This window comes from Marmota monax, unplaced genomic scaffold (genome assembly GCF_021218885.2).
Source record: "Marmota monax isolate L192 unplaced genomic scaffold, Marmota_monax_Labrador192_F-V1.1 WCK01_AAM20220418_F8-fsc00011, whole genome shotgun sequence".
Taxonomy (NCBI): domain Eukaryota; kingdom Metazoa; phylum Chordata; class Mammalia; order Rodentia; family Sciuridae; genus Marmota; species Marmota monax.
In genome coordinates, this window is record NW_026693082.1 from 22,716,052 (window position 1) to 22,743,722 (window position 27,671).

General features: G+C 36.2%; 1 protein-coding gene across 1 annotated transcript; it reads left to right on the plus strand.

Moving 5' to 3' along the window:
- The first annotated feature begins 853 nt into the window (after positions 1-853).
- On the plus strand, positions 854-25,938 carry LOC124099024 (coiled-coil domain-containing protein 122-like). The gene is made up of 3 exons (XM_046453973.2): positions 854-1,920; positions 2,406-2,518; positions 25,731-25,938. Exons 1-3 carry the CDS (start codon positions 1,869-1,871, stop codon positions 25,878-25,880), a joined length of 315 nt encoding a protein of 104 aa, XP_046309929.1. The 5' UTR covers positions 854-1,868; the 3' UTR covers positions 25,881-25,938.
- The last annotated feature ends 1,733 nt before the right edge of the window (positions 25,939-27,671 follow it).

The following is a 27,671-nucleotide window of genomic DNA, read 5'->3' on the forward strand; positions in this document are numbered from 1 at the left end:
AATGACAGTGGAATGCATTACAATTACTTATATAGCACAATTTTTCATATCTCTAGTTGTATATAAAGTTTGTTGACACCAATTCGTGTCTTCATACATGTATTTGGATAATGATGTCTATCACATTCCATCATCCTTAGTAATCCCCTGCCCCCTCCCTTTCCCTCCCACCCCTCAGCTCTATCTAGAGTTCATCTATTCCTCCCATGCTCCCCCTAAATCGCATCTCAATAACTATCTGGCTTAAGTTTCTTAATCCATTCGTGCCTCACTGTACTTTTCTAGAAAATGAAAATTATAATAATAATATCTACCTCATAGAGTCAAATGATTTAGTATTTGTAAAGTTCTTAGAATACTGTCAGGCTCCACATAAACACTATATACTATAATTTTTGTTGTCATTGTTGTTTTTGTTTTATCTAAACCACTTATAATAATGTCCAGCATAAAGCAAGCACGGTATAAAAACTTATGGAGAGAACTGTCTGAAAGTATAAAGGCATGTAATTTCACGTTAGGTAGGCAGAATAAGGATGTTGTCTATGAGCATGAAAGGCAAACTAAAGAGCTGGAGAGAAAAATTAGATTTGGATTTGTTAGAATTGATCTGGGACAGTTCTGTGTGCTAGGAGGAAAGGACTTAGAATAATGACTTGAACAGAGTAAATGGACTCGGCATCAGGAAAGACTTCAGGAAAGTGGTACATTTGAGGTGAGATTTGAAGGAAGTGACCTGAAGAGGCAGGAAAGAATCATAAATTCTCAGGGGTGATTATAAAAATCTGCTAGTTAAGCTCCCAGGCTTTCTTTTGCATGGTAGGATATTCTGGATAGACTTAAGTCTCCTCGGGTAGAGAGCAACTTAACTTTGATTTTCTCTCTTTTTATTTATATATCATGTTTTAATCTTTTAAAAGATGTGTGACTAATGCAGGAATACTTTGTCTATAATTTTTAGGAAACATATTTAGTGATTTTAAATGTTTCCTAGCATGTGCCTTACTTTATGACCGACCTACCTTCCTTTCTTTCTTTCTTTCTTTCTTTCTTTCTCTTTCTTTCTTTCTTTCTTTCTTTTTCTTGCAAAGCTTGTAATCACTTGAGTACAATTTGGGAAGATGCACAGATTCTATATAAATCAATTAAGAGTTTTTTAAAAAGGATCAGTCATCTGAATAGAAAAACCATTATGTTTAATGGAAAATGGCAGCTTCCAATTTCAAAAGTACTTATTGACATTGAATTCCATTTACATATCATAAAAACTTGAACCATTTTCTCTGAGTAGGAATGGACAGGCAGATTTGAGACCTTTTCTCCTAAAGCCCATAATGCCCTTACTTCTGCCAACTCAGCATTGTTATTTTGGAACAACTTTCTCTTCATCTTTCAATGGAGAAAAATATGTACTCCTTCATCTTATCAGTTATTCCTAACGCAAGTACACTGGCACATGATTTTCAACCTGCTTAGGTCTTACCCTGACCAAAATAACACTGGACAGGAGTGCTACATTCCCCACATTCTATATTCATGGTAGAGATTGCTAAAGCATTCTTAGAACTAATTCTCACCAATTGTGTGTGTGTGTGTGTGTGTGTGTGTTTGGAAAAATGAGGACACAGTGCATCAAAGAAGAAACTTACTCAAGGTCATAACAGCTAAAAAGCAGGAGAACCAAGATTCAAATACGGTTCAACTTTTCTTCCAAAATCTCTCACTTAATCATTGTCTTTTAATTACTCATACCATTGGTGAAATGTCATTGCATTCCTGTGACATGTTTGACAATTTATAACAATATAGATGTTTTTGTAGGAGTAAAGAAGGTGAGCCAGACAGTGGAAAATAGGAGATTACAGACAATGAGAATGTCAGGAAGCAAGGAAAGGAAGAGTGAAGAAGTTCCTAAAGATGGTAGTGAATCAATCTTAAGAAATAAATAATTAAAAGGTCACCAATAAAAAGTAGTACAAAAGGATAATTGTGTTAGAAGGAATAATAAAGTAGAAGGAGGCAGTTATATTTCACCAGGAAGAAATGTACTCAGAGTTTAAAAAAGCTATAACAACCTGAAAATACAGGCCTATGTTGAAAATCCATCAACTATAATTGCTATTGAGTTGTTGTGGTGGCACTATAATTATAATTAGGACAACCAAAATATTTATATTTTTTCATAAAAGAACAGTTATGGCATTGCAGTAGGCAACTTTGAATTGCCTACTATTATTTCCTTTGATTATGGTTTTATCTAGAATCAGGGAGGATTACCAATCCTAAATGTACTTTTCTTTTAAATCAGAAAAAACACCTAATTTTTCATGTTCCTATAAAGAAACATAAGTGTCTTAAAATGTCTTCATTTAGTTTTTTATCATATACTTTATTCTTTTATCTAGCTGTGGGTAAAGAAGATACATCATCATTAACTGAAATTGTAGAGGAACTTGCAAAACAACAATCCCAAACATCAGAAATAGAAAGAAATAAAAAAGTTCTGTTTCATTTACAGGTAACTTATTTTATATAATTTTTAAAATGTCTTCAAAATATTAGTAGTGACATAAGGTTTTACGAGAACTTCATATTGGGAATCAATTTTAAATTCCTACTCATTCTCTCAGTTTCTCTATTCTAAGTAAAGTCTATATGAGTATTCCAGGTTTATGGAACATTTTATATTCCCAATACAGTATAAAGATTCACCAATGTCATTGTAACTATAGAATAAGTGTATGAAACCTAACATGTCATATAGAATCATTTTCAATTCACTTTATTGGATAGTTTTTCCTAAAATACTGAATTCAATAAAAGTTACATTGTTAGCCAGTGTTTTAAAAGTTATAGCTTGTGAAAAACTAGTTGTCAGTGAACATTTCAAGCAGCCTCCTCCTATCCTTGCCATCCAGAATATATTCATAAGTCCAGTATCAGAAACATGGAAGCCATTCTTCTTCTTTGCATGCAGCATAACTAATTATAACTATATTCTGTGAATATGATGAAATAAATCAATGTAAAAGTAGTATCATCATTTGTAAATTTTGTTACTTAATATATAAATTAAAAGACTAGGCTCTGGAGCTGAACCATCTTATTTGAAAGGCCAGATTTGCTATTTTTAGTTCTGTATTTGAATTTGTGTCACTATCTCCTTATTTTTAAAATGGAGATAATAATGGGACTTTCCTCTAGGCTTTTGTAAGGTATAAATGAATGACCTCATAACTATCTATAAGGTATCATTGGTGGTGCCCTGGTGCACAGATACACAGGGCCTGATTTTGACATTGGCTTTAGCCAGTAAATTAGCAGACATATGTTGATGATAATTATGTTAATGTAACATGATTCCTTATTTTGCATGTTAGAACCCTTATAAAAAGCAGTACATTTATACAGTAGGATATAATGCAAGAATAATACATTGGATTTTCTGGACAACTTACCAGTCTTCAAAGAGTTTTGCAGATATTTATTTCTTTAGGGCCCACTTTCTATTGAGCATTTTGCTAAGCATTTTTTTCTGAACATTGTCCTTATCCTTGTATTGCTCACAATTTATTTGGGAAAGAGACAAAGTAAACAAATAACTGCACTCAGGGTGGTAGCATCTACAATAGAGGTAGGAGCCCAACATATTTAACACTGAAGAATGAGTGATTGTCAAAGAAGTGATGTTTCAATCTTGGTTGTTAAAGAACAGTTGGAATTCACTGATTGATTTGGTATCTGCGGCAGATATAAGGTTAAGGGATCTGGGATGAGGAAGAAGATATTCCAGATAAACAGAATCTGAGAATATTCACAGAAGACTGAAACAGCATTGGCACATTCATAGAATTCTAAGTAATTTGATAATAAAGTAATTTAAGTTAAATCTAAGTAATTTAATATAGTATAGAGTACATTTTGAGAAGAGGTGGGAGATATATACCATGATAAGACTTTATTCTAAAAGTGATGGGAAACCTTTGGTTTTTAAACAGGAAACAAATTATAAATTTCTCTTATATAGAATTTTTAAAAATATATATAAAAAGTGCTTCTTATAATCCAACATCTATTCATGACAAAAATGACTTAGCAAATTAGGATTAGAAGGGAACTTCTTCCATCTTAAAAAAAAAAATTCTAAAGACAACCATATACCTAAGGTTGGAAGACTGAATGTTTCTCTCTTAAGATGAAGACCAATGCAAGGATGTCTACTCTTGTTTCTATTCAGGAAGTTACTGGGAGTTGGAGCCAGTATAATCATGTAAGAAAAAGAAATAAAAGGTATCCAGACGAGAAAGGAAGAATTAAACTGTTTCTATTCACAGGTAGCATGATTATTTTTTAAAAATCCCAAATAATCTGTAAGAAAGCTTAGTTCTAAAAAGTTAGTTATAGGATATAAGATTGATATACAAAATAAACCATTGTATTTCTATATATTGGCAGAAATATATAGAATTTTATAATTTTCAGAAATTCTATAATTTTTAGAAATTAAAAAATTTTTAAGCAACACCACTTACAATAGTCCCAAAGTTACGCAATACTTAGGGATCATTTTGACATAAGGTTTATCAAATCTATATGTTGAAAATGCAAAATAATGATGAGAAAAATTAAATAACACTTGAATAAATGGAGACAGATACTATGTTGTAAATCAGAAACCACAGGATTATGATGTCAGTTCTCCCAATTTTACTTATAGACTAAAAGTAATACTAGTCAAAATCCCAGAAGATTTTGTTATTGTTGTTGTTGTTGTTTGCTTGCTTTTTGAGTAATTGACAGGCTGATTTCTACAAGTTGTATGGAAATACAAAGGAGGACCTAGGACAGCCAAAATAATTTTGAAGAACAGTGTTGGAAGTCTTATACTATTTGGATATTTTCCAACACCAACAAACAATTTTCTGATTTTCCCAATGCCAACTGCATATTGAAGAGTTCAATTCAAATCTGATATTATGTGAGGTTAGCATCAGATCTCACAAGTTAAAGGAATCATCCCCACAAGGCTTCCCCATTTCCATTGTCAGTTACAATTCCCAGACCACTCATACTTCTGACCAACTGACTATAAATCAGGGATATTTTAGTCAAATTTTTATCACTATCATAAATACTTGAGAAAAATAACTTAGAATAGGAAAGCTTTGTTTTGGCTCATGGTTTCAGAGGATTCAGTCCGTGGTCAGCTGGTTCCAAGGCAGGAATGTTATAGAAGAAAGGCAGAGGAAAGGTACTTAGCCCATGGCAGTCAGAAAGCACAGAGAAAAGTAGGCACCTAGGATGGATAGTCCCCAGGGCATGCCCCAGTGATCTATATCCTCGAAAATGCCCCATCTTCCTTTAGTTCCTGCCACCTCCCAGTAGTCCATGAAGCTGTCTGTGGATTATTCCCCTGATGACATCAGAGCCCTCATGATCAATCATTTTCCAAAAGCCCACCTCTGAACCTTCCTGTACTGAGGACCAAGCCTTCAAGAAATGAGACTTCAGGGAAAATACCAGATCCAGACCACAACGAGGATTTCTCATGTCTACCCCCCATCCATACTCAAGGCTTAATAATTTGCTAGAGTGAATCACAGAACTCAGGAAAGCACTTTACTTACTATTACTAGTTTATTATAAAAGATACAATTCAGGAACAGCCAAACAGAGAAGATTCACAGGACAAGGTGCTGGGAAGGGACTTGCATAGAGCTGCCATATGGAGCACACCACCTTCCCAGAACCTGGAGGTGTTCACCAACCTGGAAGGTCTCCAAAATTCATCATTAAATTTTTTTTTTTTTTTTATGGAGGTTGCATCATGTAAGCTTGACTGATTATTAGCTCAACTTCTAGCCTCTCTCCTCTCCGAAGAGGTGGGGACAGTGTAGATAAGGCTGAAAGTCCAGGATTTTAATCAAGTCTCAGCCTTTCTGATAGCCAGTCCCCATCCGGAAGCTCTCTAGAAGCCCATTGAGAGAATTTTTTTAAATCAGATTGGAGAAAAACACTTGAATATCCTCATGCCAGGAAAATTCCTTGGAAGGAAAATTCCTAGGAAGGAAGAAAGGAAGGTAGAAAGGAAAAGAAAAGAAAAACAGGGAGAAAATGTTTGGAAGTAATGGATATGTTTATTATTTTAATTGTTGTGATGACTTTATGAACATAAAAAATTAAAACATCACATTGCAGCTTCAGTATATGTAGTTTCTTTCATTCTATTTTTGCCTCAAAAAGCCAACAAAGGAGCAAAGAATACTGAGAAAAGGGAAAAGAGAAATACAAAAGAGAAGGAGGAGAAGGATGAAAAACAAGAGGCTGATTAAAGAGGAGGAGGAAGAGGAAAGAGTAGTGGTAGTAATTTAAAGTTGGAAATGTATTGAAGGAAAAAGATCTTAAAGCTAGTAATAAAGTTTAACAGCCTGCTACATTAAATCAGAAAAGAAAGGAGATGATGACTAAAGTAGTTTTCATCTCCTCTCCCTGTATTAATATAGTTGATATCCTAATGTAACTGACAACACCTGTCTCTTTCCTGACCATGTGCATCACTCATTTAATAAATACTTACTGAGTACCTACTTTGTACTATTACTATCTTAAGCATTGGGAACATGGTGATAATGACAGAAAAGATTTCCGCAGCCATAGAGTCACTTTATAGTTAGGGGAGGCAAAAAATAAAGACGTTTTCTAAAAACAATAAAATTAATAATAATAATAATAATAATAATAGATAATTTTAGATACTGATGGGTTCCAAAGAAAATAAAGTAGGGTAATGTATAGAGAGTAGCTGGGTGAGGGAAAAGGGTGGTTAATTTATATTTTGAGTCAGGGAAGCCTGTTTGAAGGAATAGTAATAAGGCTGAATTGTGACAAGACCCAGCAGTGTTAGAGAATTTTTTTTTTATGTCATGCTGGGGATTGAACCCAGGGTCTCATGATTGCCAGGCAAGTGCTCTACCACTGAGCTATATTCTCAACCAAGGTTTGAGAATTATAAGGTAGATGGAAAAATAAACAGTTACAAATACTCTTAGGAAGGAATTAGGCATATTTGATAAACAGAAAGGAGGCTACAAGAAAGGAGAATAGTATATGGGCAAGATAGCAAAGTAGAGAGGTACTAGAGCATATAAGGCCTTACAAGCCACTTCGGTGAATTTGAATTTTATTATTAATGCAATGGGACACCACTGGAGAATCTTGAGCAGGGAGGTAGCATGATATGATAAATGGAGCTTAGAGAAGGACAAGAATGAAAATAGGAAGATGTATTAGAAACTAGGCCACACTACAAAGATTGGCCAGAAGTAAATGTGGGGACTTAAGTGAGAGAACCAATTCTCACATTTTGGTGGGAAGTAAGATGTGGGGTAAGGGAAATGGAAAAATTAAGAATAACTTTTTGGCTTTGGATTATCCAGGTGGAAAATGGTGTCGTTTTTTGGAATCAGAAGAAGTAAGGAGGAACATGGTTTGTATATAAGGTGTCCCCAAAAGCTCCTGTGTTAGTGCAGGAATGTTCTGAGGTGCAATGATTGGATTGTGAGAGCTTTAACCTTCTAATCAGTCCATCCTAGTGTGAATGGACTGGATGGTAACTGTAGGCAGCTGGGGTTTGGCTGAAGGAGGTAGGTCACTGGGCAAGTGCCCTGGAAGGGTTCATCATCCCTGTGACTTCCTTCCTACTTTCCTCTGTCTACTTCTTGTCTCCATGTCTTCCACCACTCCCTTCCACTATGATGTGCTGCCACTCTTGGGCCCAGAGCAATGGACTAGACCAAAATAAACTTTTCCTCCTCTCCATCGTTCTTTTTGGGTATTTTGATCATAGCAATGAAAGGCTAACACAGTGTGTACATTAAATATTTTCTGAATATACCTAACTGAAGTGTCTATTAAACACCCAAACAGAAATGTCAAGTGGGCATTTGAAATATTAGCACTGAAGACAAAAATTTAGTTTCACCAGCATATTATACTTTTCAATGTACTTATCTTTTTGGTCTCTGTCAGAAAAAAGGATTGAAGGCCTTGTCGTTTTAATACAATGCCTTCCTCCCAACATTAAAACTTTATTTAGAGAGAATGACCATCTAGATAGAAAAAAATAGTGGAGATAGCCTGCAATTATTTTGGTGGGAGGATCTACAGAATTTGTTGTACAGTTAGATACAAAGAAAAGGAGGAATTAAGGACATCTCTCAAAGCCATACTGTTAAGTATTTGGGGAATATAGGGTTATATTAATTTGCATTTTTGTTCCCAATTTTTCATCCCTTTGTATATGCACTGTAATGCCAGATTCGTGGGACCCCAATAGACCTCCAGAAGCCGAATCCAATGCAATCACACAAGAGTCTTTATTGCAAGCTCAAGCCTGGATGCACAACCGTTTCTGACGCAGCGGTCCCAGGGAGTGAGTCCCAGTCCTTTGTTCAGTGAGATATTATAGGTTTTGGGGGGATACTCTGTGCATCACAACATCACACAGCAAATCATTCCTCACCGCGGGAAAGTCAAACAACAACTCTTAACATTGATTAGCATATTCACTGGCGGGAACAAGTTGGGTAGGGGTGATTTGTTAGTACAAGAGGGGGATTCCTTTGAACTGATTGGTTTAGGCCACAAGGTGTGTACGTGCTACACTACATGGTTTCCCAACATGTTATCAACCACCATAAACTACTGGAGGTCATCTGTCATCCCAGGTATTTTCCCTGTCTTATGCTGATTGGTGGTTGCTAGGGGGTTGCTATGGGTCCTCACCTAGCCTAACTGAGTCAGGGACACCTGGCACCGCAGATCTCTCCTGTTATTTGCAGACAAACAACTCAGCAGGGTGGGTATGTGCTTAGGAGTACTCTGTGGGTTTTTCCAAGAACAAGGGTCACGCCCCCTTCCTTGGACAGGCTTTGCTCTGAGGTAGAGGCTGGTTTCTCAGCACACCCTTTCCCATATCATTATAATGCTCTCACATCATGGGTAGACATACTTCCACTCCTTGACTCTGAGTTTGATCATGTGACTGGCTGGGGTATTAGCAGATATGATTCCAGCAAAAGCTTTTTAAAAGCTCTTAAATAGTTGAGCTTTGGCTTTTCTGCATCTGCTATTGCCGCAGTCCGGCTGAGCAGAATAACCGCGAGGTGACAAGCAACTTGAAGGTTGAAGTGGGAATTGCTTTATTGTAGGGAAAACTCAGCAGGAACTGAGTGGGAACTCAAGGTAGCAGGCACCCAAGGTAGCAGGAGCCGCCTTACTGCAAAACAGCAGAGGTATATATACCTAACTGGTTACACACAGCTTAACTCAATTAGCATCATCCAGTTACAGCAATCAGCCAATAAGGAATCCCTACCATCTTAATGGCTTTGTGGCGTTGCCTTACAAACCACTCTTCCTGGCAAACTGCCAGGCACCATCTTGACTTGATATGCGGTCCCCAACATCTCCTCCCTTTTGTTTTATTAAACAACAAGTATGTGGTTTAGGGACCATGCCCGTTTTAGGTTGTCCAATACTACATATGGTCCTTACCCATCATTGGATGGTCTGACCTCAAATCGTCAGCCTCCTGGCTTAGGTTGGTACCATTGTAATTGGATCTTACCCGTCTTTGACTACTGGCCCAACACACTTAGCCATACTTGTGGATAACGACCATAGTGGTTTTTACACAAACACCATAAACAACCTGCCACAAGTAGAAAGAGGAGGATACAAATGCCATGATACCAAGCCAATTGACGGCTCCAAGTAAGAAGCCCTTGGAAAAATTGTACCACCGATGACACTGTCAGCAAAGATACCCTGGTACTATTACAATTATCCATAGATTAGTTCATAATGCATACAAGTGATACACAGTCCAGGTAAATTCTGTAAGCAGCTTAAAGCAGAGGAATCCATTAATATATTTCTTCTTAAAGTAAATCGACTCTTTGATTGACCATTACTTGTTGAGTTACATTATTCATTGATGCATCAGTTTATACAGTTTGTTGTGATAGCTATCACAGAAGCTGTAGTAGCAGCAGCAGAAACAGCAACAGCTATGATGATGGTAGCTGTAATTCCGAAGTCTCATTTGGTTTTTCAGTAATACTGGAAATTCTTCTTTTTTTGTCTTCACTGGCACTGGGAATGAAGGTAGGAATTCTGGCAATGATGGCTAAAGAAAATTGTGTAGCATTCCAGCAAGCACTAAGAAATCAATTTTCTGAACAATTTAGTACATTATCCTGAACAGAACACAGTGCCTGGTGTAACTACTACCAATTAATTGAAGTAAGCTTAACAGGTTCTGTTTTTTACATTTGAAATAGGCCTCCATGGTGCTCATTATTCATTAGCCTCTAGGTGTGGGAGAACCATTGTCGCAGATGTAAGGATAGCTAAACTGGAGTTAGCATTCTGAACATTTGTATCACAGGAATAGCGAGGAGTCCCGTGGCAGCACCTACAGCAAATAGGGAAAAACTGACGACTCATTAGTTATTGGCATTGGAAATGGCCAAACTTCAGGGGCACCAGGCGCGTCCTGCTCCCCGGGCAGCCCCATGGCAGGGGGGCTGGGAAGGACCGCCGGCAGCTGGAAAATCCCTGCTGCGCCTGCGACCCATTTGCACATGCGGCACCGCCTCGCCGCGGTGCTTCACGCACCCTCTGGTGATGAAAAGAGATTAGTAGCAGCCTCCTATTGTAACTCCTTCCCTGATAGTCCTTCCTCCTCTGAACTTTCTTCCTCTTTCTGACTAGAGTTCCTGGGCTTTTATCAACGTATGCCCTAACTGTTCTTGGTTTTACTGGGGTGCCTCCTTCCTTTAGCAATTTACTTAACACTCCTCCAGTTCGACCTTCACCAACTTCTGATCCCATATTTCCGCAACAAAGACAACACAACACACTAAGATAAAACAAAACAAAAACACACTGTATCAATCTTCTCCATTTTCTTGAAATGGCTATTCATCCTCTCGCCCTATCTGCTTCCTCAGGGGTGAGCAGGTTTCCTCCTGTCCTATCTATTTCTAGGGACAGGCAGCTTTCCTCCTGTCCTATCTATTTCTAGGGATGGGCAGCTTACCTTGTCACTTACCCCCGAGGGTCCCGGAGTTCTCCGTATGGGCCACCATATGCCGCCGTCTGGCTGAGCAGAATAACTGGGAGGTGACAAGCAACTTGAAGGTTGAAGCGGGAACTGCTTTATTGTAGGGAAAACTCAGCAGGAACTGAGTGGGAACTCAAGGTAGCGGGCACCCATGGTAGCAGGAGCCACCTTATTGCAGAACAGCAGAGGTATATATACCTAACTGGTTATACACAGCTTGACTCAATTAGCATCATCCAGTTACAGCAATCAGCCAATAAGGAATCCCTACCATCTTAATGGCTTGGTGGCGTTGCCTTACAACCCACTTTTCCTGGCAAACTGCCAGGTACCATCTTGACTTGATATATGGTCCCCAACATGCTATCATGAGCAGGACATGCCTGGGCTGACCCACTGGAGCACAGGAGATACATAAAGTAGAACCAAGACACCCTACCAGCCCAGTTCCAAGCCAACATGTTATGTTGGTTATGTTGGTATGGTTATGTCTTATAACCAGCCAAACCCCAGTCATTTTTTTCTTTGATAAATATATAAATACTTAAATTTCAGATGTACCTATATTATTAAAGGATATAGTACACCTTTATACTAGTCTGGGAGAGAAAAATAAAAATTACAAACTGCACGAATAGAGTTCCTAAATTCAAAACCAGGATTTGACCCTTACTGGTCAAATGATGAATTACTTTTGTTATTCAACATCTCAGAACTCAGTTTCATTATCATACAGTGGGAATAACAATGGCAACTGTTGAGGCTTTTCACCCATACCAGTCCTCTTCTCACTTCTTACCTTTTACATAGGAAACTGTATCCAAAACTCTGTGGCTAATTTCTTCTTCTTTTTTTTTTTTAATTTTTTTTTAGTTGTAGTTGGACACAATACCTTTATTTTATTTATTTATTTTTATGTGGTGCTGAGGATCAAACTCAGCACCTTGCACATGCTAGGTGAGCGCTCTACCGCTGAGCCACAATCCCAGCCCTGTGGCTAATTTCACATGTTCCTTTTTAAAAAATGCCAAGAGAAGGAACTTAATGAATACATTTCCTGAATAAGGGGACTTAAAATTGCTGCCTAAATGCAATTTTTAAAATAAGCCCCAGGGCAGGGATGTGACTCCAGTGAGCACTTGCCTAGCATGCAAGGCCCTGGATTTAATCCCCAGATACACACTCATATACACTCACATACACACACACACAAACTCAGGTGTTTGAGCTGTGAGTAGAAAAACATAGCTAAGCTAGCCAATCCCCACCTCTCCCAGTCATGTGAATCACCTAGCCAACACCTTCTTTTCCCTGTCATGTCAGTATTTTTTACTATGAACACCTATTTGTTGTTGTGTCACTGAGGTTTTGTGGTTCTGGCAATAGATAACTGATTCAAGGGGAAATAGGCTAGGAAGGGAAGAAAAATTAGTCTTTTGGGACATGATGATTTTGCAATGGCCAATGGCATCTGGCTATGGAATTAAAAAGTCACTTTTATTCTCTGTATCATGGGTAGATGCATAGTTCAAAATTGTAAGTATGGGCAAGGTAACCCAAAGGTTATGTAGAGAGGGAGAAGAGGGAATGATGAATTACTGAACTCTGAGGAAGACCTGTGTTTGAAGAAATCACTGAGATTAAGAAGGAATGCTCAGAGATAGCTAAGGAGAATGAGGAAGAGTGGTGCTAGGAAAACTCCTTTTAAGGAGGCACCAGTTAGCCATGCCCAATGCCCTAGAGAGGTAAAGTAGATATTGTAGATATCTTAATACTCATTTTACAAATGAAGAAAGTGAGGTGGGATGGGTAATTAAATTTGTTATGCATGATCACACAAAATAGTGAAGAGCAGTAAGGATTGCTGGAACCTAGGTCTAGGTCTTTTATTTATTTATTTATTTATTTTTAGTGTTGATGGACCTTTATTTTATTCATTTATTTATATGCAGTGCTGAGAATTGAACCCAGTGCCTCCCACATGGAAGGCAAGTGCTCTACCACTGACCACGATCCCAGCAGGTCTTTTAATTCTTGAGTCAGGGCTTTATCATTTTGTTATATTGTCTTCCTTGATACCCATAAATATATTATTAAAATATTTTATTAAATGATTTTAAGTATTTTTACATATAAAATATTAAAACAAAATGATGAAATTTTAACATTTAGTATTAAATGACCATTAAAAAGTAATAAATATATGACTCTGGACTCTTTCTGAGAAATAAATTGTTACATTATTGCATATTTGCTTCTATTATGCATCAGTTCTTTTCTGTATCTGATAACTGTATATTTTATGTTAAATGATTTTCCTACATACATTATGGATCAAAACAATTTTCCTCTCATGCTGAGTACCATGAATTAATAATGTTAATGTTGAAATATATTACAGAATGAACTTCATGAGCTTGAAAAACAAATAGCAGCTGTCTCTGCTGAAACTAAAGCAACAGAGAGGCAGACTTTTACAGTCAATTATTATTTACATGAATGGAGAACAAATATTGAAAAGAACATGCTTTTAATAGTAAAAATTATTTCTACCATTACAGAATTAATATGGAAACTAAGAAGATGCATATTTTCACTTGATTATGACTAATTTGACACAATACAAAAAGCATCTGAAGTATTAAAGGTAAAATCCCCTCATTTACATGTTCTCTATAAAGAGATACCATGGAAGTACACCATAACAATAGAAAAGACACAACTCAATTCTTAAATTTTTTATTGAAGCTGGTAAGGTGTAGAACATCTGAAGTTTTAAACACTATTGGTGTGAATATACATTCTTAAAAGAATTTGGGAAAGGAATTTGAGATTACCTGGTACTTTTCTTAGGCTGATAGGTTTTTCAAGGCACAATTGTCATAAGTCCACAAATTGTAAATTTTTGATTTTTCATTTTTATATGTTCTTTTTGTTACACATGACAGTAGAATCTATTTTGATATATTTAGACAAGCTTGGAATCTATCTTATTCTAATGAGGATCCTGGTCTTGTGCATGTACACAATGATGAGATTCACTACAGTATGTCCATATCTGTACATAGGAAATTATATGAGATTCATTCTAGTATCTTTTCCATTTCCATCTCTCCATTCCTTCACTTCGTTCCCCTTTGTCTAATGCAACGAACTTCTTTTTTCCCCATCCCATTATTGTGGGTTAGCATCCACATATCAGAGAGAACATGCAATCCTAGATTTTGGGGGGAATGGCTTATTTTGCTTAGCATGATAATCTCCAGATTCATCCATTTACTGGCAAATGTCATAAAGTAATTCTTCTTTATGGCTGATTAACATTCCATTGTGTATATATACCACAATTTCTTTATCTATTCATATGCTAGGGGGCATCTAGGTTGTTTCCATAGTTTAGGTATAGTGAAATGTGCTGCTATAAACATTGATGTAACTTGGTCACTGTAGTATGCTGATTATAACACCTTTGGATAAAAATTGAAGAGTTGACTAATTAGATCAAATAGTGGTTTCATTCCTAGTTTTATGAGGACTCTCTGTACCGTTTTCCAGAATGGTTGCACTATTGTAATCCCACCAACAATGTATGAGTGTAGCCTCTTCCCCTCATCCCATCAACATTTATTGTTACTTGTATTCTTGATAATTGCCATTCTGGTTGGAGTGATGTGAAATCTCAGAGTAGTGTTTTTTGTTTGTTTGTTTGTTTTTGAATTTCAAAGTGTATTTTGACATTTTTTCCATTTGATTTACATTTCTCTAATTGCTATAGATGTTGAACATTTTTTAATATATTTGTTGACTATTCATATTTCTTCTTTTGAGAAGTGTCTTTTTAGTTTCTTTGCCCATTTATTGATTGTGTTATTTGGGTGTTTTTGTTGTGGATTTTGTTTTGGCTTTGGTTTTGGTGTTAAGCTTTTTTAGTTCTTTGTATATCCTTATATGAGACGGGGGGGGGGGGGGGCAAAGATTTTTCTCCCATCCTGTAGGCTCTCTTCACACTCTTGTTTCTTTTGCTGTGAAGAAACTTTTTCGTGTGATACTAACCCATTTATTGATTTTTTATTTTACTTCTTGTGCTTTAGGAGTCTTATTAAGGAAGTTGATTCCTAAGATGACATGTTGGAGTGTTGGGCCTACATTTTCTTCTAGTAGGTGCAGTGTTTCTGGTCTAATACCTAGGTCTTGATCCATTTGAATTTTGTGCAGGGTGAAAGATAGGGATTAAATTTTATTTTACTACATGATTTCCAGTTTGTTTGAGTTGATTTTCATTTTGATTAATGTAAACATGCATCTGTGTTACCATCATCTAGATCAAGACATAGAACTTTCCCAGCATGTCCAGAAAGTTGTTTTGTGCCCCTTTCATAGGCAAACCACAATTTCATTAGCTGAATTTTGAAAAGAGATTTACTGAGAATAACTCATGTCCCATTCACCATTCAAATTATTTAATTCAGTGGCTTTTAGTAAATCTACAGATCCATGCAACCATCATCCAAATTAATTTTAGGAAATTTCTTCCTCAAAAGAAACCCATTACTTTCTCTGTGACTTCTCCATCTGTCCCTATTTTATCCCTAATTTTGTTCCACCCTGATTTTTCTCCCTTCCTGATACTCTAAGATTCCATCTTTTATCCTTTCTCACTAGAAAACTTCTTAATTCATTCTCCTAGGGTAGGTTTGTTTGTGACAAATTATTTTCTTTTTATTTATTTATTTATGTTTTTTATCTTAGAATGTCTTGGTTTCCCCTACTTTCCTGAAGAATGTTTTTGCTATAGATAGGATATAGAATTGTGGGTCAACAGTTCTTTCCATAGTTGAAAAATACTGTATTACTGGAACCCTTCTGGCTTCCATGATTTCAATGAGAAATCTCCCATCAGCAGACATTTCTCCCCACACCAATGTTTGTTTCTTGTTTCTTCAAGATTTTCTTATCTCTGGTTTTCATAAATTTTACTATGACATGTTTAGACATAGATTTATTTAAATTTAACTATTGGTGGTTCTCTCACCTATTGGATTCTAAAAGTATGTCTTTTGCCAGATTTGGGATTTTTTAATCCATTATTTATTTGAATACTTTTTCAGTTTCTCTTTGTCTTCTCCTTGCAGAACTTGAATGATAGAAAAGTTAGGACTTTTCTTATAGTCTCATGGGCCCTTGAGACTCTCTTCCTTTCCCCTTTCAATCTATTTTCCATCTATTGCTCCAACTGAGTAGGTTTTAGTGCTCTTTCTTTTAGTTTATTAAATTCTCTTGTTATCTCCAGCTATGGTTGAAATCCATGGAAATTTATCATTTGGGTTATTCTATCTTTAATTCTTCAATTTTTATTTTGGTCTTTTATCTTCTATTCATCTTACCAAGATGTTCTTTTTTTCTACTTTTTCCAGGCATGTTCGTAATTGCTTGTTGAAGCATTTTTATGATGATTGGTCTAAGATGCTTATCAGGTAATTGGAACTTCTGTGTTATTCTGGTGTTAGTGCATGTTGATTGTCATTTCTTAGTCAGTCTTGAGATCTTCCTGGTTTTTGGTATGATGTGTGGTTTTCTATTGAAATCTGGACACATTGAGTATTATGTTTCAAGATTCTGGATTCTCCAGGTAGTAAAGAAAGTCCAGATCCTCCTATCAGTGTCTATTGACACCCACAGAAGAGCACAGGTTTCTTGTTGGAGTGGGGTATTGGCTGGGTTCTGGGCCTCTGCTCATAGCACCCTGGCTTACCATTCCCCAAATAACCTCCACCACACTCTTTGGCAGTAGTCTTTTTACCACTGAGTAGTGATGAGATTCCAGACTCTCTGGGCCCCCTCTGACATTTCTCAAGCAAGGAGAGGAATTATCACTATTGATGAGGGCAGAGGTCCTTCAGATGGGCTCTGCTGACTATCTGATGTGGCTTGCTACTGCCCAGAGGGACTTGAAATTCATGATTCCACAGTTAGCTCTCCAGTTCCACCCTAGTATCGGGATTTGGGAACCTTATTATAGCTAGCAGTGATAGTTGTTTACACTTTCCACTGAGTTTTTACCAATGTGAAGAGGTTTTTGTTTGTTTTTGTTTTCTTCCTGTGGTATTTGACTTAAGGAGTTATTGCCTAAACATTTTATTTTACTAGGCTATCACTTTCCTCATCTTTTGGCTAAAGAAAGCAGGCTTTCCATGGACTTTTATTATCAGCCTTTACTGGCATTTCCAGAATATTCTCTAGGATATGTAGGAAAAAAGGAAAATCCATGTTATTCCTTATGTCCTGAGGTCCCTAGGAAATTTGCTTTCTTCTCTCCAACTTTCAGAAGCTTCTGATATTTGTTTTATACATGATGTCTAGGGGGGTTAGTTGTACTTATCAAGAAGAATAGATACATGAAGTAAATCTCCATTTTTCCATAAGCAGTAGTGTAAATTGGTATTTTAAATGACATAGTGCGAGTTGAGTGGCCACTGATATTAGATCTTCAGGAACTGTCACTGAAGTTAAGACTCCACTTTTAAATGTTTTTATCATAGAACTTCTTACCCTGAAATCTAATGACATTTTAAACATTCATAATAGGGAAGCCTCTCTAAAGATTCATTTATGTTTTTAAATTTTAGTTCTATTACTTCTAATACATTTCAAATCATTCCCCAATTCCATTAGAGTGTTATAGTCAAAAATGAAAATTTAAGAAATTAAAGACTCTTTGTAAAAATTTTTGAAACTGAAGAACAAGTACAGTCAGCTTATTGTCTTGAGAACATTGTATTTTTTCAATAATTTTAATAACTGTCTGATATGAATTGGTCATTGATTTGAATAACTACTTCTCAAAACAACCAATTTTTGAAGAAGATGATAAGTTCAAATACCAGAAGATTTTTATTACTTATTTTTTATTTTGTGTCTTTTTTTTCCTGTCCTTTATGAATATCTTACTGATAGCCTTGGTTGCGTTTAAGGGGGGTGCATTGCATATTTTAGTTTGTATGTCAATATTTCTTGTATATATTTTGGTTCAGAAAAATTGAAAATGGTTTTTAGATTTCAATTTTTTTTTCTGTCATGTAACTATTTTTAGTATTTCTAGGTCATACCTAAGTGAAAAAAATTCCAAATATTTATCCCAAAATGTCTTTTTATTCCCCTGTCTATTGTCTACCTTTATACATTTTGGAAGAAGGGAATTGAAGATAAGAGAGTGAAGAATAAAGATAAACTATGAGTCATTGAGGGAAAAATTGTGAACCAAAAATACAAAGCATACACACACAAAGATTCAAATACAAAGCATTGAGCAACAATCAGTGATTTTTAGTCCAAAGTTTAAAAAAAAAAGTGTTATTTGCCACATCCAGGAGGAGACTGGAGCATTTCAGACATTTTTAGCAAATGATGAGTGCTGCAAGCAGTGTTTTGTGATAACAGACATTTTGCAAAGCATTGGTGGTTTACTCTTGCCTAAATTTTGTACAATCTGAGCTGAAAATTTGAAAGGATGGGGGGGAAGTGACAGACTTTCAGAGCGCCTAGAGATCATGAACAAAGCTTGTATAACTTGATACAACATGTAGCTGTACAACTGACAATTGCATTCATGTATTAATGTCGGCTGCAGAATGACTACACAGCTAGACGCCAGTCCTATGAGAAAACCCCAGAGAAGAAGGGAAAAAAGGGGACCTAAAAGGCACCATAAGATTTGTTCAAGTAGATAGCTATAAAATATGGTAACAAATTATTCAGTTTTGTAGAAAGTAGAACAAATGTTAAGCATTATTATTTATTGAGTTCCTGGTATTTATCAAGCACTGTATATAGCTAACTCACTTAAATCCTTATAACATATCTTACAGAGCTTCAGAAAATTTAAATAATGCATACAAAGTTATACAGCTAAAGATAAGTGACAAAGCAAGATATGAATTCATGTCTGTTTGTATTCTTTTTCTCCCAAGGTTATTTAAAAATGTTTTTTATTTCTAGGAATACATTCTTCTTGATAAAAATTAGATATTAGAGGTAGGGCTATAGTTCCTTCAAAACCGCTTCCTATCCCATTACTCTTTCTCTTCACCGTCCCCTCTTATTAATGGTACATACACATACACACACCTCCAGCACTACCACCCTATTCCCCTATGGGTAGGAGGTTATATAAATGTACATATATATGTTTGCCACTGATTTACTTAAGAATTTCTCATGTAGATTTTTTCTATTAGTACATGTTGACCTACTGTACTCTTCTTAACTGTTACAAAATAGCCCACAGTATAGCTTAGCTTAATTTATATAATTATGTCACAACTGATGAATATTTAAACAGTTTCCAGTTTTTCATTATTAAGAGTTGTGTTTTTCATTATTAATGTTGAGTGAATACCATAGTATATACACCCTATTCACCAAAAATTAGAATTATATTCATAATAGTCATATTGTCCAAGCTCTTTTTGTTACTTAAAATTTCTTTTGTTTTTTTAAGTTGGAACTCTTCTTTTACTAACAGCCAAAAATATCATATAACAGATACAAATTCATTTTGTTACTCTCATTTGTAGCCAAATTTTTCAAAATCTTCTCACTCTGGTGTTATTTCCAATTCCCGTATTCATTTTTTATTGATTTAAAAAATAAATGACAGTGAAGTGCATTACAATTCTTATTACATGTATACAGCACAATTTTTCATATTTCTGGTTGTATATAAAGTATGTTGACACCATTTCATGTCTTCACACATGTACTTTGGATAATGATGTCTATCACACACCACCATCCTTGTAATCCCCTGTGCCCTCCCTTCCCCTCCCACCCCTCTGCCCTATCTAGAATTCACCAATTCCTCCCATGCTCCCCCTCCCTACCCCACTGCGAGTCATCCTCCTTATATCAGAAAAAACATTCAGCATTTTGGGGGGTATTGGCTAACTTCACTTAGCATTATCTTCTCCAACACCATCCATTTACCTACCAATGCCATGATTTTATTCTCCTTTACTGCTAAGTAATATTCCATTGTGTATATATGCCACACTTTTTTTATCCATTTATCCACTGAAGGGCACCTAGGTTGGCACCACAGTTTAGCTATTGTGAATAGTGCTGCTATAAACATCGATGTAGCGGTTTCCCTGTAGTATGCTGTTTTTAAGTCTTTTGAGTATAATCGGAGGAGAGGGATAGCTGGGTCAAATGGTGGTTCTATTCCCAGTTTTCCAAGGAATCTCCATACTGCTTTCCATATTGGCTGCACCAATTTGCAGTCCCACCAGCAATGTTTGAGTGTACTTTTCCCCCCATATCCTTGCCAACACTTATTGTTGTTTGTCTTCATAATAGTTGCCATTCTGAATGGAGTGAGATAAAATCTTAGAGTGGTTTTGATTTGCATTTCTCTAATTGCTAGAGATGATGAACATTTTTTCATAAATTTGTTGATTGATTATATATCATCTTCTGAGAAGTGTCTGTTCGGGTCCTTGGCCCATTTGTTGAATGGGTTATTTGATTTTTTTTGGTGCTTAGCTTTTTGAGTTCTTTATATACCCTAGAGATTAGTGCTCTATCTGATGTGTGAGGGGTAAAGTTTTGCTTCCAAGATGTAGCCTCTCTCTTCACCTCACAGATTGTTTCTTTTGCTGAGAAGAAACTTTTTAGATTGAGTCCATCCCATTTATTGATTCTTAATTTTAATTCTTGTGCCAAAGGAGTCTTATTAAGGAAGTTGGGGCCTAATCCCACATGATAGAGATTAGGGCCTACTTTTTCTTGTTGTATTAGCTGCAGGTCATACTATAGGGCTCAGCCACATCAATGTTTATAGCAGCACAATTCACAATAGCTAAACTGTAGAAACAACCTAGATGCCCTTCAATAGATGAATGGATTAAAAAAATGAGGCATACATACACAATGGGTTATTACTCAGCAATAAAAGAGAATATAATCATGGCATTTGCAGGTAAATGGATGGAGTTACACAAGATAATGGTAAGTGAAGTTATCCAATCCTAAATAATCAAATGCCAAAACTTTTTCTTTTTTATTAAAACGAGTCTGATTCATAGTGGGATAGGGACAGGGACCATGGGAGGAATAGATGAACTCTAGATAGGGCAGAGGAGTTGGAGGGGAAGGGAGGGGGCATGGGGTTATCATTATTATCCAAAGTACATGTATGAAGACATGAATTGGTATGAATATATTTTGTATATAACCAGAGATATGAAAAATTGTGCTCTATTTGTGTAATAAGAATTGTAATGCATTCCACTGTCATATATAAATAAAAATATAATGTATAAAAAGAATTGTAATGCATTCCACTGTCATCTATAAATAAAAAATGTAATAAAAATAAATACATAAATAGTGTATATTTATAAAATCAATAGCTTTTTGTTTCTTTCATTGTATTGGTATAAAAATCGGTGTTTTGCTATAATGAGATATCACTTCATATTCCTGAGACAGCCATGACCAAAAAGGCAATAACAAGTATAACAACTAAGAAGGATGTGAAGAAATTGGAAGCTTCACATATTACTGTTGGGGATATGGTGCATTCATTTTGGAAAATAATTTTGTCATTCTTCAAATGATTAAGCATGATTATCATATACATCAGTCAGCTCTTCAATGATGTAACTAAAATATCCAACAAGGACAGCTTAGAGGAGGAAAAGTTTATTTTGGGCTCACACTTTCAGAGGTTCAATCCATAATCTGTGGACTCCAGGCTTGGGGGCCTAAGAAAGGGCAGATCATCATGGTAAAAGGACAAGGCAGAGGACAGCTGCTCAGCTCATGGCATCTAGGAAGCAGAGAGTGAGGAGCTAGGGACAAAATACAATCCCTGATCCATATCAAATCAGAGACACGCCGTCTGATAGAAGAAAAAGTTGGCTACGATCTACATACTGTGGGGTCGGGCTCCAAATTCCTCAATAGGACACCCATAGCACAAAAGTTAATAACTAGAATCAACAAATGGGACTTACTCAAACTAAAAAGTTTTTTCTCAGCAAAAGAAACAATAAGAGAGGTAAATAGGGAGCCTACATCCTGGGAACAAACCTTTACTCCTCACACTTCAGATAGAGCCCTAATATCCAGAGTATACAAAGAACTCAAAAAATTAGACAATAAGAGAACAAACAACCCAATCAACAAATGGGCCAAGGACCTGAACAGACACTTCTCAGAGGAGGACATACAATCAATCAACAAGTACATGAAAAAATGCTCACCATCTCTAGCAGTCAGAGAAATGCAAATCAAAACCACCCTAAGATACCATCTCACTCCAGTTAGATTGGCAGCCATTATGAAGTCAAACAACAACAAGTGCTGGCGAGGATGTGGGGAAAAGGGTACACTTGTACATTGCTGGTGGGACTGCAAATTGGTGCAGCCAATTTGGAAAGCAGTATGGAGATTTCTTGGAAAGCTGGGAATGGAACCACCATTTGACCCAGCTATTCCCCTTCTCGGTCTATTCCCTAAAGACCTAAAAAGAGCATGCTACAGGGACACTGCTACATCGATGTTCATAGCAGCACAATTCACAATAGCAAGACTGTGGAACCAACCTAGATGCCCTTCAATAGATGAATGGATAAAAAAAATGTGGCATTTATACACAATGGAGTATTACTCTGCATTAAAAAATGACAAAATCATAGAATTTGCAGGGAAATGGATGGCATTAGAGCAGATTATGCTAAGTGAAGCTAGCCAATCCCTAAAAAACAAATGCCAAATGTCTTCTTTGATATAAGGAGAGTAACTAAGAACAGAGTAGGGTCGAAGAGCATGAGAAGAAGATTAACATTAAACAGGGATGAGAGGTGGGAGGGAAAGGGAGAGAGAAGGGAAATTGCATGGAAATGGAAGGAGACCCTCAGAGTTATACAAAAGTACATACAAGAGGAAGTGAGGGGAAAGGGAAAAATAATACAAGGGAGACAAATGAATGTCAGTAGAGGAGGCAGAGAAAGAAGAGGGGAGGGGAGGGGAGGGGGGATAGTAGAGGATAGGAAAGGCAGCAGAACACAACAGACACTAGTATGGCAATATGTAAATCAATGGATGTGTAACTGATATGATTCTGCAATCTGTATATGGGGTAAAAATGGGAGCTCATAACCCACTTGTCACATGCTCCAGACCTAATTCCTCCAGTCACACCCAACCTGCCTACAGTTACCACCCCATAATCCATTGAAATTATTAATCCAAGTGGATTAATCCACTGATTAGGTTACAGCTCTCAGAATGTAAGCATTTCGTTTCACCACTGAAATTCCTGAATTGCCTAACACCATGAGCTTTTCAGGGCATACCTCATATCATTATATATGTTGGTCATATGGTGTTATCAAGTCATAATGTCATGTCATCTACTAATTCTCCTATGCATATGCCCAAGAAAGATAAAAACATGCACATGAACACTTGCATGTAAATGTTCATAGCAGCATGATTCATAATAGCTAAAAAATGCAAACAACTCAAACATCCATTAAGTGATGAAGTAGATAAATAAAATGTGATAGATTATATAATGGGCTATTATTTGACAGTATAAATAATGAAGTACTAATGCATACTATGAAGTAGTATGCATACTACACCATAGATGACCCTTAACACATTATGATAAAGTGAAAGAATTCAGTCACAAAAAAACCAACATATTATGATTCCATTATAATGAAATGTAGGCAAATGCATAAAAAAGAGAAAGATTGGTGGGGATTCTAATTCACACTAAGTGGGGAGAAGAATAGAGGTATTTTGGACTAGACAGAGAGGAGGGAAAGTAGGGGAGGGGCCATGGGTGTAGGAATGATAGTAGAATGGATCAGACATTATTCCATATGTAAATATATAATTACATGACTTATGTAACTTTATATCATGTACAACCAGAGGAATGAGACGTTATACTCCATTTATATATGATGTGTCAAAATGCATTCTATTGACATGTATAACTAAGTAGAATAAATAAAGATATATTTTTAAAATAATTGAATTATATGTGTGTTCCTTGTGTAGCCATCGGGAATTTTGACCTTTTTATTTTTTTGTGGAAGGACACCAACCACCTTCCCAATTTCCATTCTGCCTTATTGCCTTGTGTTGTTATCATTGTCTGGCTCAGCATAAATACTGATTCACTTAATAGTAGAGAAATACACTACATTATCTCTTAGATATTTAGATCGATATATGGGTTTATTTCAGTGAACCACTGGATATGGGAAATGGAATCATTTCTATTAACTGATGGCAAGAAAAAAATTAAAGAAATTGAATTTAACAGTTTATTAGTAAAAAGAACAATTTGTGAATTGGGCATCCCTCAGAACCAGCAGGGGTTTAGGAGATCCTTTCCATAATGTGAGCAGGTGGCCTTTCTAGACAGAAAATGAAAGTGAGGTAGAGAAAAATGTGATTGGTCACTTCTTAGTGTTGTTCTTATTTGAACATGTTCTGATCAGGTGGTAGCCTATGATTGAAGCATGGCTACAATAATTGTCTGAGACTTGGCTATTTCTTACAAAAGTATACTCCTACGTTAGGTTCTCTATTAGTAAAATTAGTCAGCTTTTCATCACTGTGACCAAAATACCTGACAAGAACAACTTTGAGGAGGAAAAATTTATTTTGGCTCACAGTTTTAGAGATCTTCTCTCTATGTTCCTCTTACTCCAATGCAGAAGCATGGCATAAAGACATTGTGGAGGAAACCTGCTCAACTTATGCCAGTCAGGAGGCAGAGAGGGAGGGAGAGAGGGAGTGAGGGAGAGAGAGAGAGAGAGAGAGAGAGAGAGAGAGAGAGAGAGAGAGAGAGAGAGAGAGAGAGAGATCCACCAGGAGAAGAGAAGAGGGAGCCAGGGAGAAGAAAAACCTTTCAACTAGGTCCCACCTCCCAGTAGTACAATCAGCTATCAATGATGGATTAATCCACTGATGAGATCAGAGCCCTCAGGATCCAATCATTGCCTAAAAGCCTCACCTCCGAACCTTGTTGTATTGGGAACCAGGATTTCAGCACAGAAGTTGTTTGTTGTTTGTTGTTGTTGTTGTTGTTTGATTTTTTTTAAAGGGGGGCACATTCCAGATGTAAACCATTACACATACTAATTTAAGTTGCAGTTCTGAGAAGGGAGTCAGAATAAATTAAGTTTAATTTAATGCTGGGTAGCTGCCTTGAGAATGTGTTCCATCAAGGATGCTCACTTGGGTTCAATTCTCAAACACCACTAGCACTTGCTAGCTATGAAAGCTTGGACCAATGACTCTTTGGTCTTTGGTTCCTTCATGAAAAATGATAATAATAATACCCCCATCATAAGGTGTTCTGAGAATTTACTTATATGCAGAAAGCTTTTGGCACAACATCTAACTTGTAATAAGTATTGAATAAATAGTTATCACACAATTATTGTTTACATTTACTATTATCATTATTTACAACAGTTTCTAATCAAATGCTTTCTCTTAGAGTAGGCAAAAGATCTTTCATGGCTGTTGTGTTCTTCTCAAGCCCTGTTGATGTGTGCTGTTCTCTTCACAGGTGCAACATAAGAGGTATTATGCAATTCTTAAGCGTTTACGTTGTCAGGTGAACAAGCTTCAATCAAATAGAAGACAATGGCAATGGAACATTCAACAGCTGGAAAAAACTGCAGCTGAACTAAGAAAATGTGTTGGAATGAAAGAGTGACATTGCCATCGGGCAATGTGGAACACAGACCATGACAACAAAACTTTGGGGACAGAATTTTAAGTAAACCCTTTGGTTGCTTAACAACCAGCCTCCACTGGCAGAGGCCTGTCTAAATGACAGGTACGTTTTCTCTTTTTTGAATCAGTTATCTGTTGGTTAAAGTACCTCCCAACCTTACAATGGATGGCACTAGATAGACAAAAGCAATGCTTACAAGAAAACAGTGGAAGGACCTTTGTGAATATTTCAAATGTGAATACTATATTATGCTTACATCTTTTAAAATACATTTATTTTATGTATTTTTATGTAGTGCTGAGGATAGAACCCAGGGCCTCACATGTGCTAGGTGAGTGCTCTACCACTGAGCCACAGCCCCAACCCCCATTATGCTTACATTTTAACAATGTTGTATTCACTACCCTACAAAGTAAAAAATTAGAAAAGAAACAATCAAATTTTCAATAATTTAAATTGTTGAGATAATAAAAATGGTTGTTTTCAAACTTTTTATTACATCATGCTTTTTATAACTGCCTTCATAGTAGCCCACAAATATTAATATTCACAGTAATGTTGCTATATGTTTAATGTTCCAGATATTTCACACAGATTTCTCTTTTATCCAGAAGGTAACAATCATTTTTCTTTCTTATTAAATAACATATTTTAGAGTATTGCAATGCATATTATTTTTGTTCCTTTTTCTGTCTATATATTCTTTTTTTCTGCTGTGACTAAGTTAAAGTTACAACATCATATAAGGCCAACATACAAGCAAGTTCTTGAAAGAAGTTAACTAGTATAGAGAAACAGTTTTATTCTCCTAGGAAAGCAAATATTATATCCATGGCAATAGATCAAATGTTAACTTTTCCTTTTAAAATAGAGTGCTCCCTTTCATGGTTCCATTGAGTCAAATACTTAGAGGCAAAACCCAAATATTAGTTATTACAGAGACTAGTTTAAATCTTCACTTGTAGGATTAAATGATTTCAAAGCAACATCAACAAGTCATTTCAAATCCTTTTTCTCTTCACCTTTCTATGTGCCTGAGATTTTTAAAAGTGTAGTTGATATAAAACCTGATATAAATAATCTCATTATGTCTGACATTAATAGTCTTATCATGGCTTACTATGGTTAACATTTCAAATGGTTCATCCTGTTGTTTAGTCAGGATGATTAAATAATCATGACTCAGAAACACAGCTACAAATGAAAATAGTTAAACCTACAGATTGTAGAGAGTACCTACTAAGCTGAGCTGGAGATAAGGCTGAAACAGATGGTGATCATATAAATATATTTTAATATAACTTGTAGGTTAAGAGTGCTTATATTTAAACTTCATAATTTTAACTATAGCTTATAAAAGAAAAATTGTCTAAACTTTTCAAGTTTATCATGAGATTAAAAATATTTATACATGATAAATAACACCTTGAGTTACAGTTTCAGGAAAATCCAGTGTCTAAGAAGTGACTGCACTAGTTGAGAGTTGTCAAGAGACCACAAAAAGAGGCAAATTGATCCCAGATTGCACAGAGTACAAGTTACTGGGGACTTACTGACACAACCATGGCCAAGAGTGACAACAAGACTAGTGGATCCATATCAATGTGGGCTTAAAAAGAGTGGCTTTCACCCAAGTAGAAGTATACCTGGACTTATCACAAGGTAACATCAAAGATGTCAGGCATATTCCTGGAGCTGACAGTACTAGGGTCTGGTCGTAAAGCTCCACGTACCTCTCTAACGATTTTGTTAATCTGTCATAGTCTGGGT

Bases quoted from the DNA above. Each gene is read 5' to 3' on its own strand.
- LOC124099024 (XM_046453973.2), top strand. From the start codon at position 1,869: ATGAGAATGTCAGGAAGCAAGGAAAGGAAGAGTGAAGAAGTTCCTAAA. The intron at 1,921-2,405 runs GTAGTGAATCAA...TCTTTTATCTAG, and splicing joins TGAAGAAGTTCCTAAAGATG to CTGTGGGTAAAGAAGATACA. The intron at 2,519-25,730 runs GTAACTTATTTT...TTCTCTTCACAG, and splicing joins AAGTTCTGTTTCATTTACAG to GTGCAACATAAGAGGTATTA.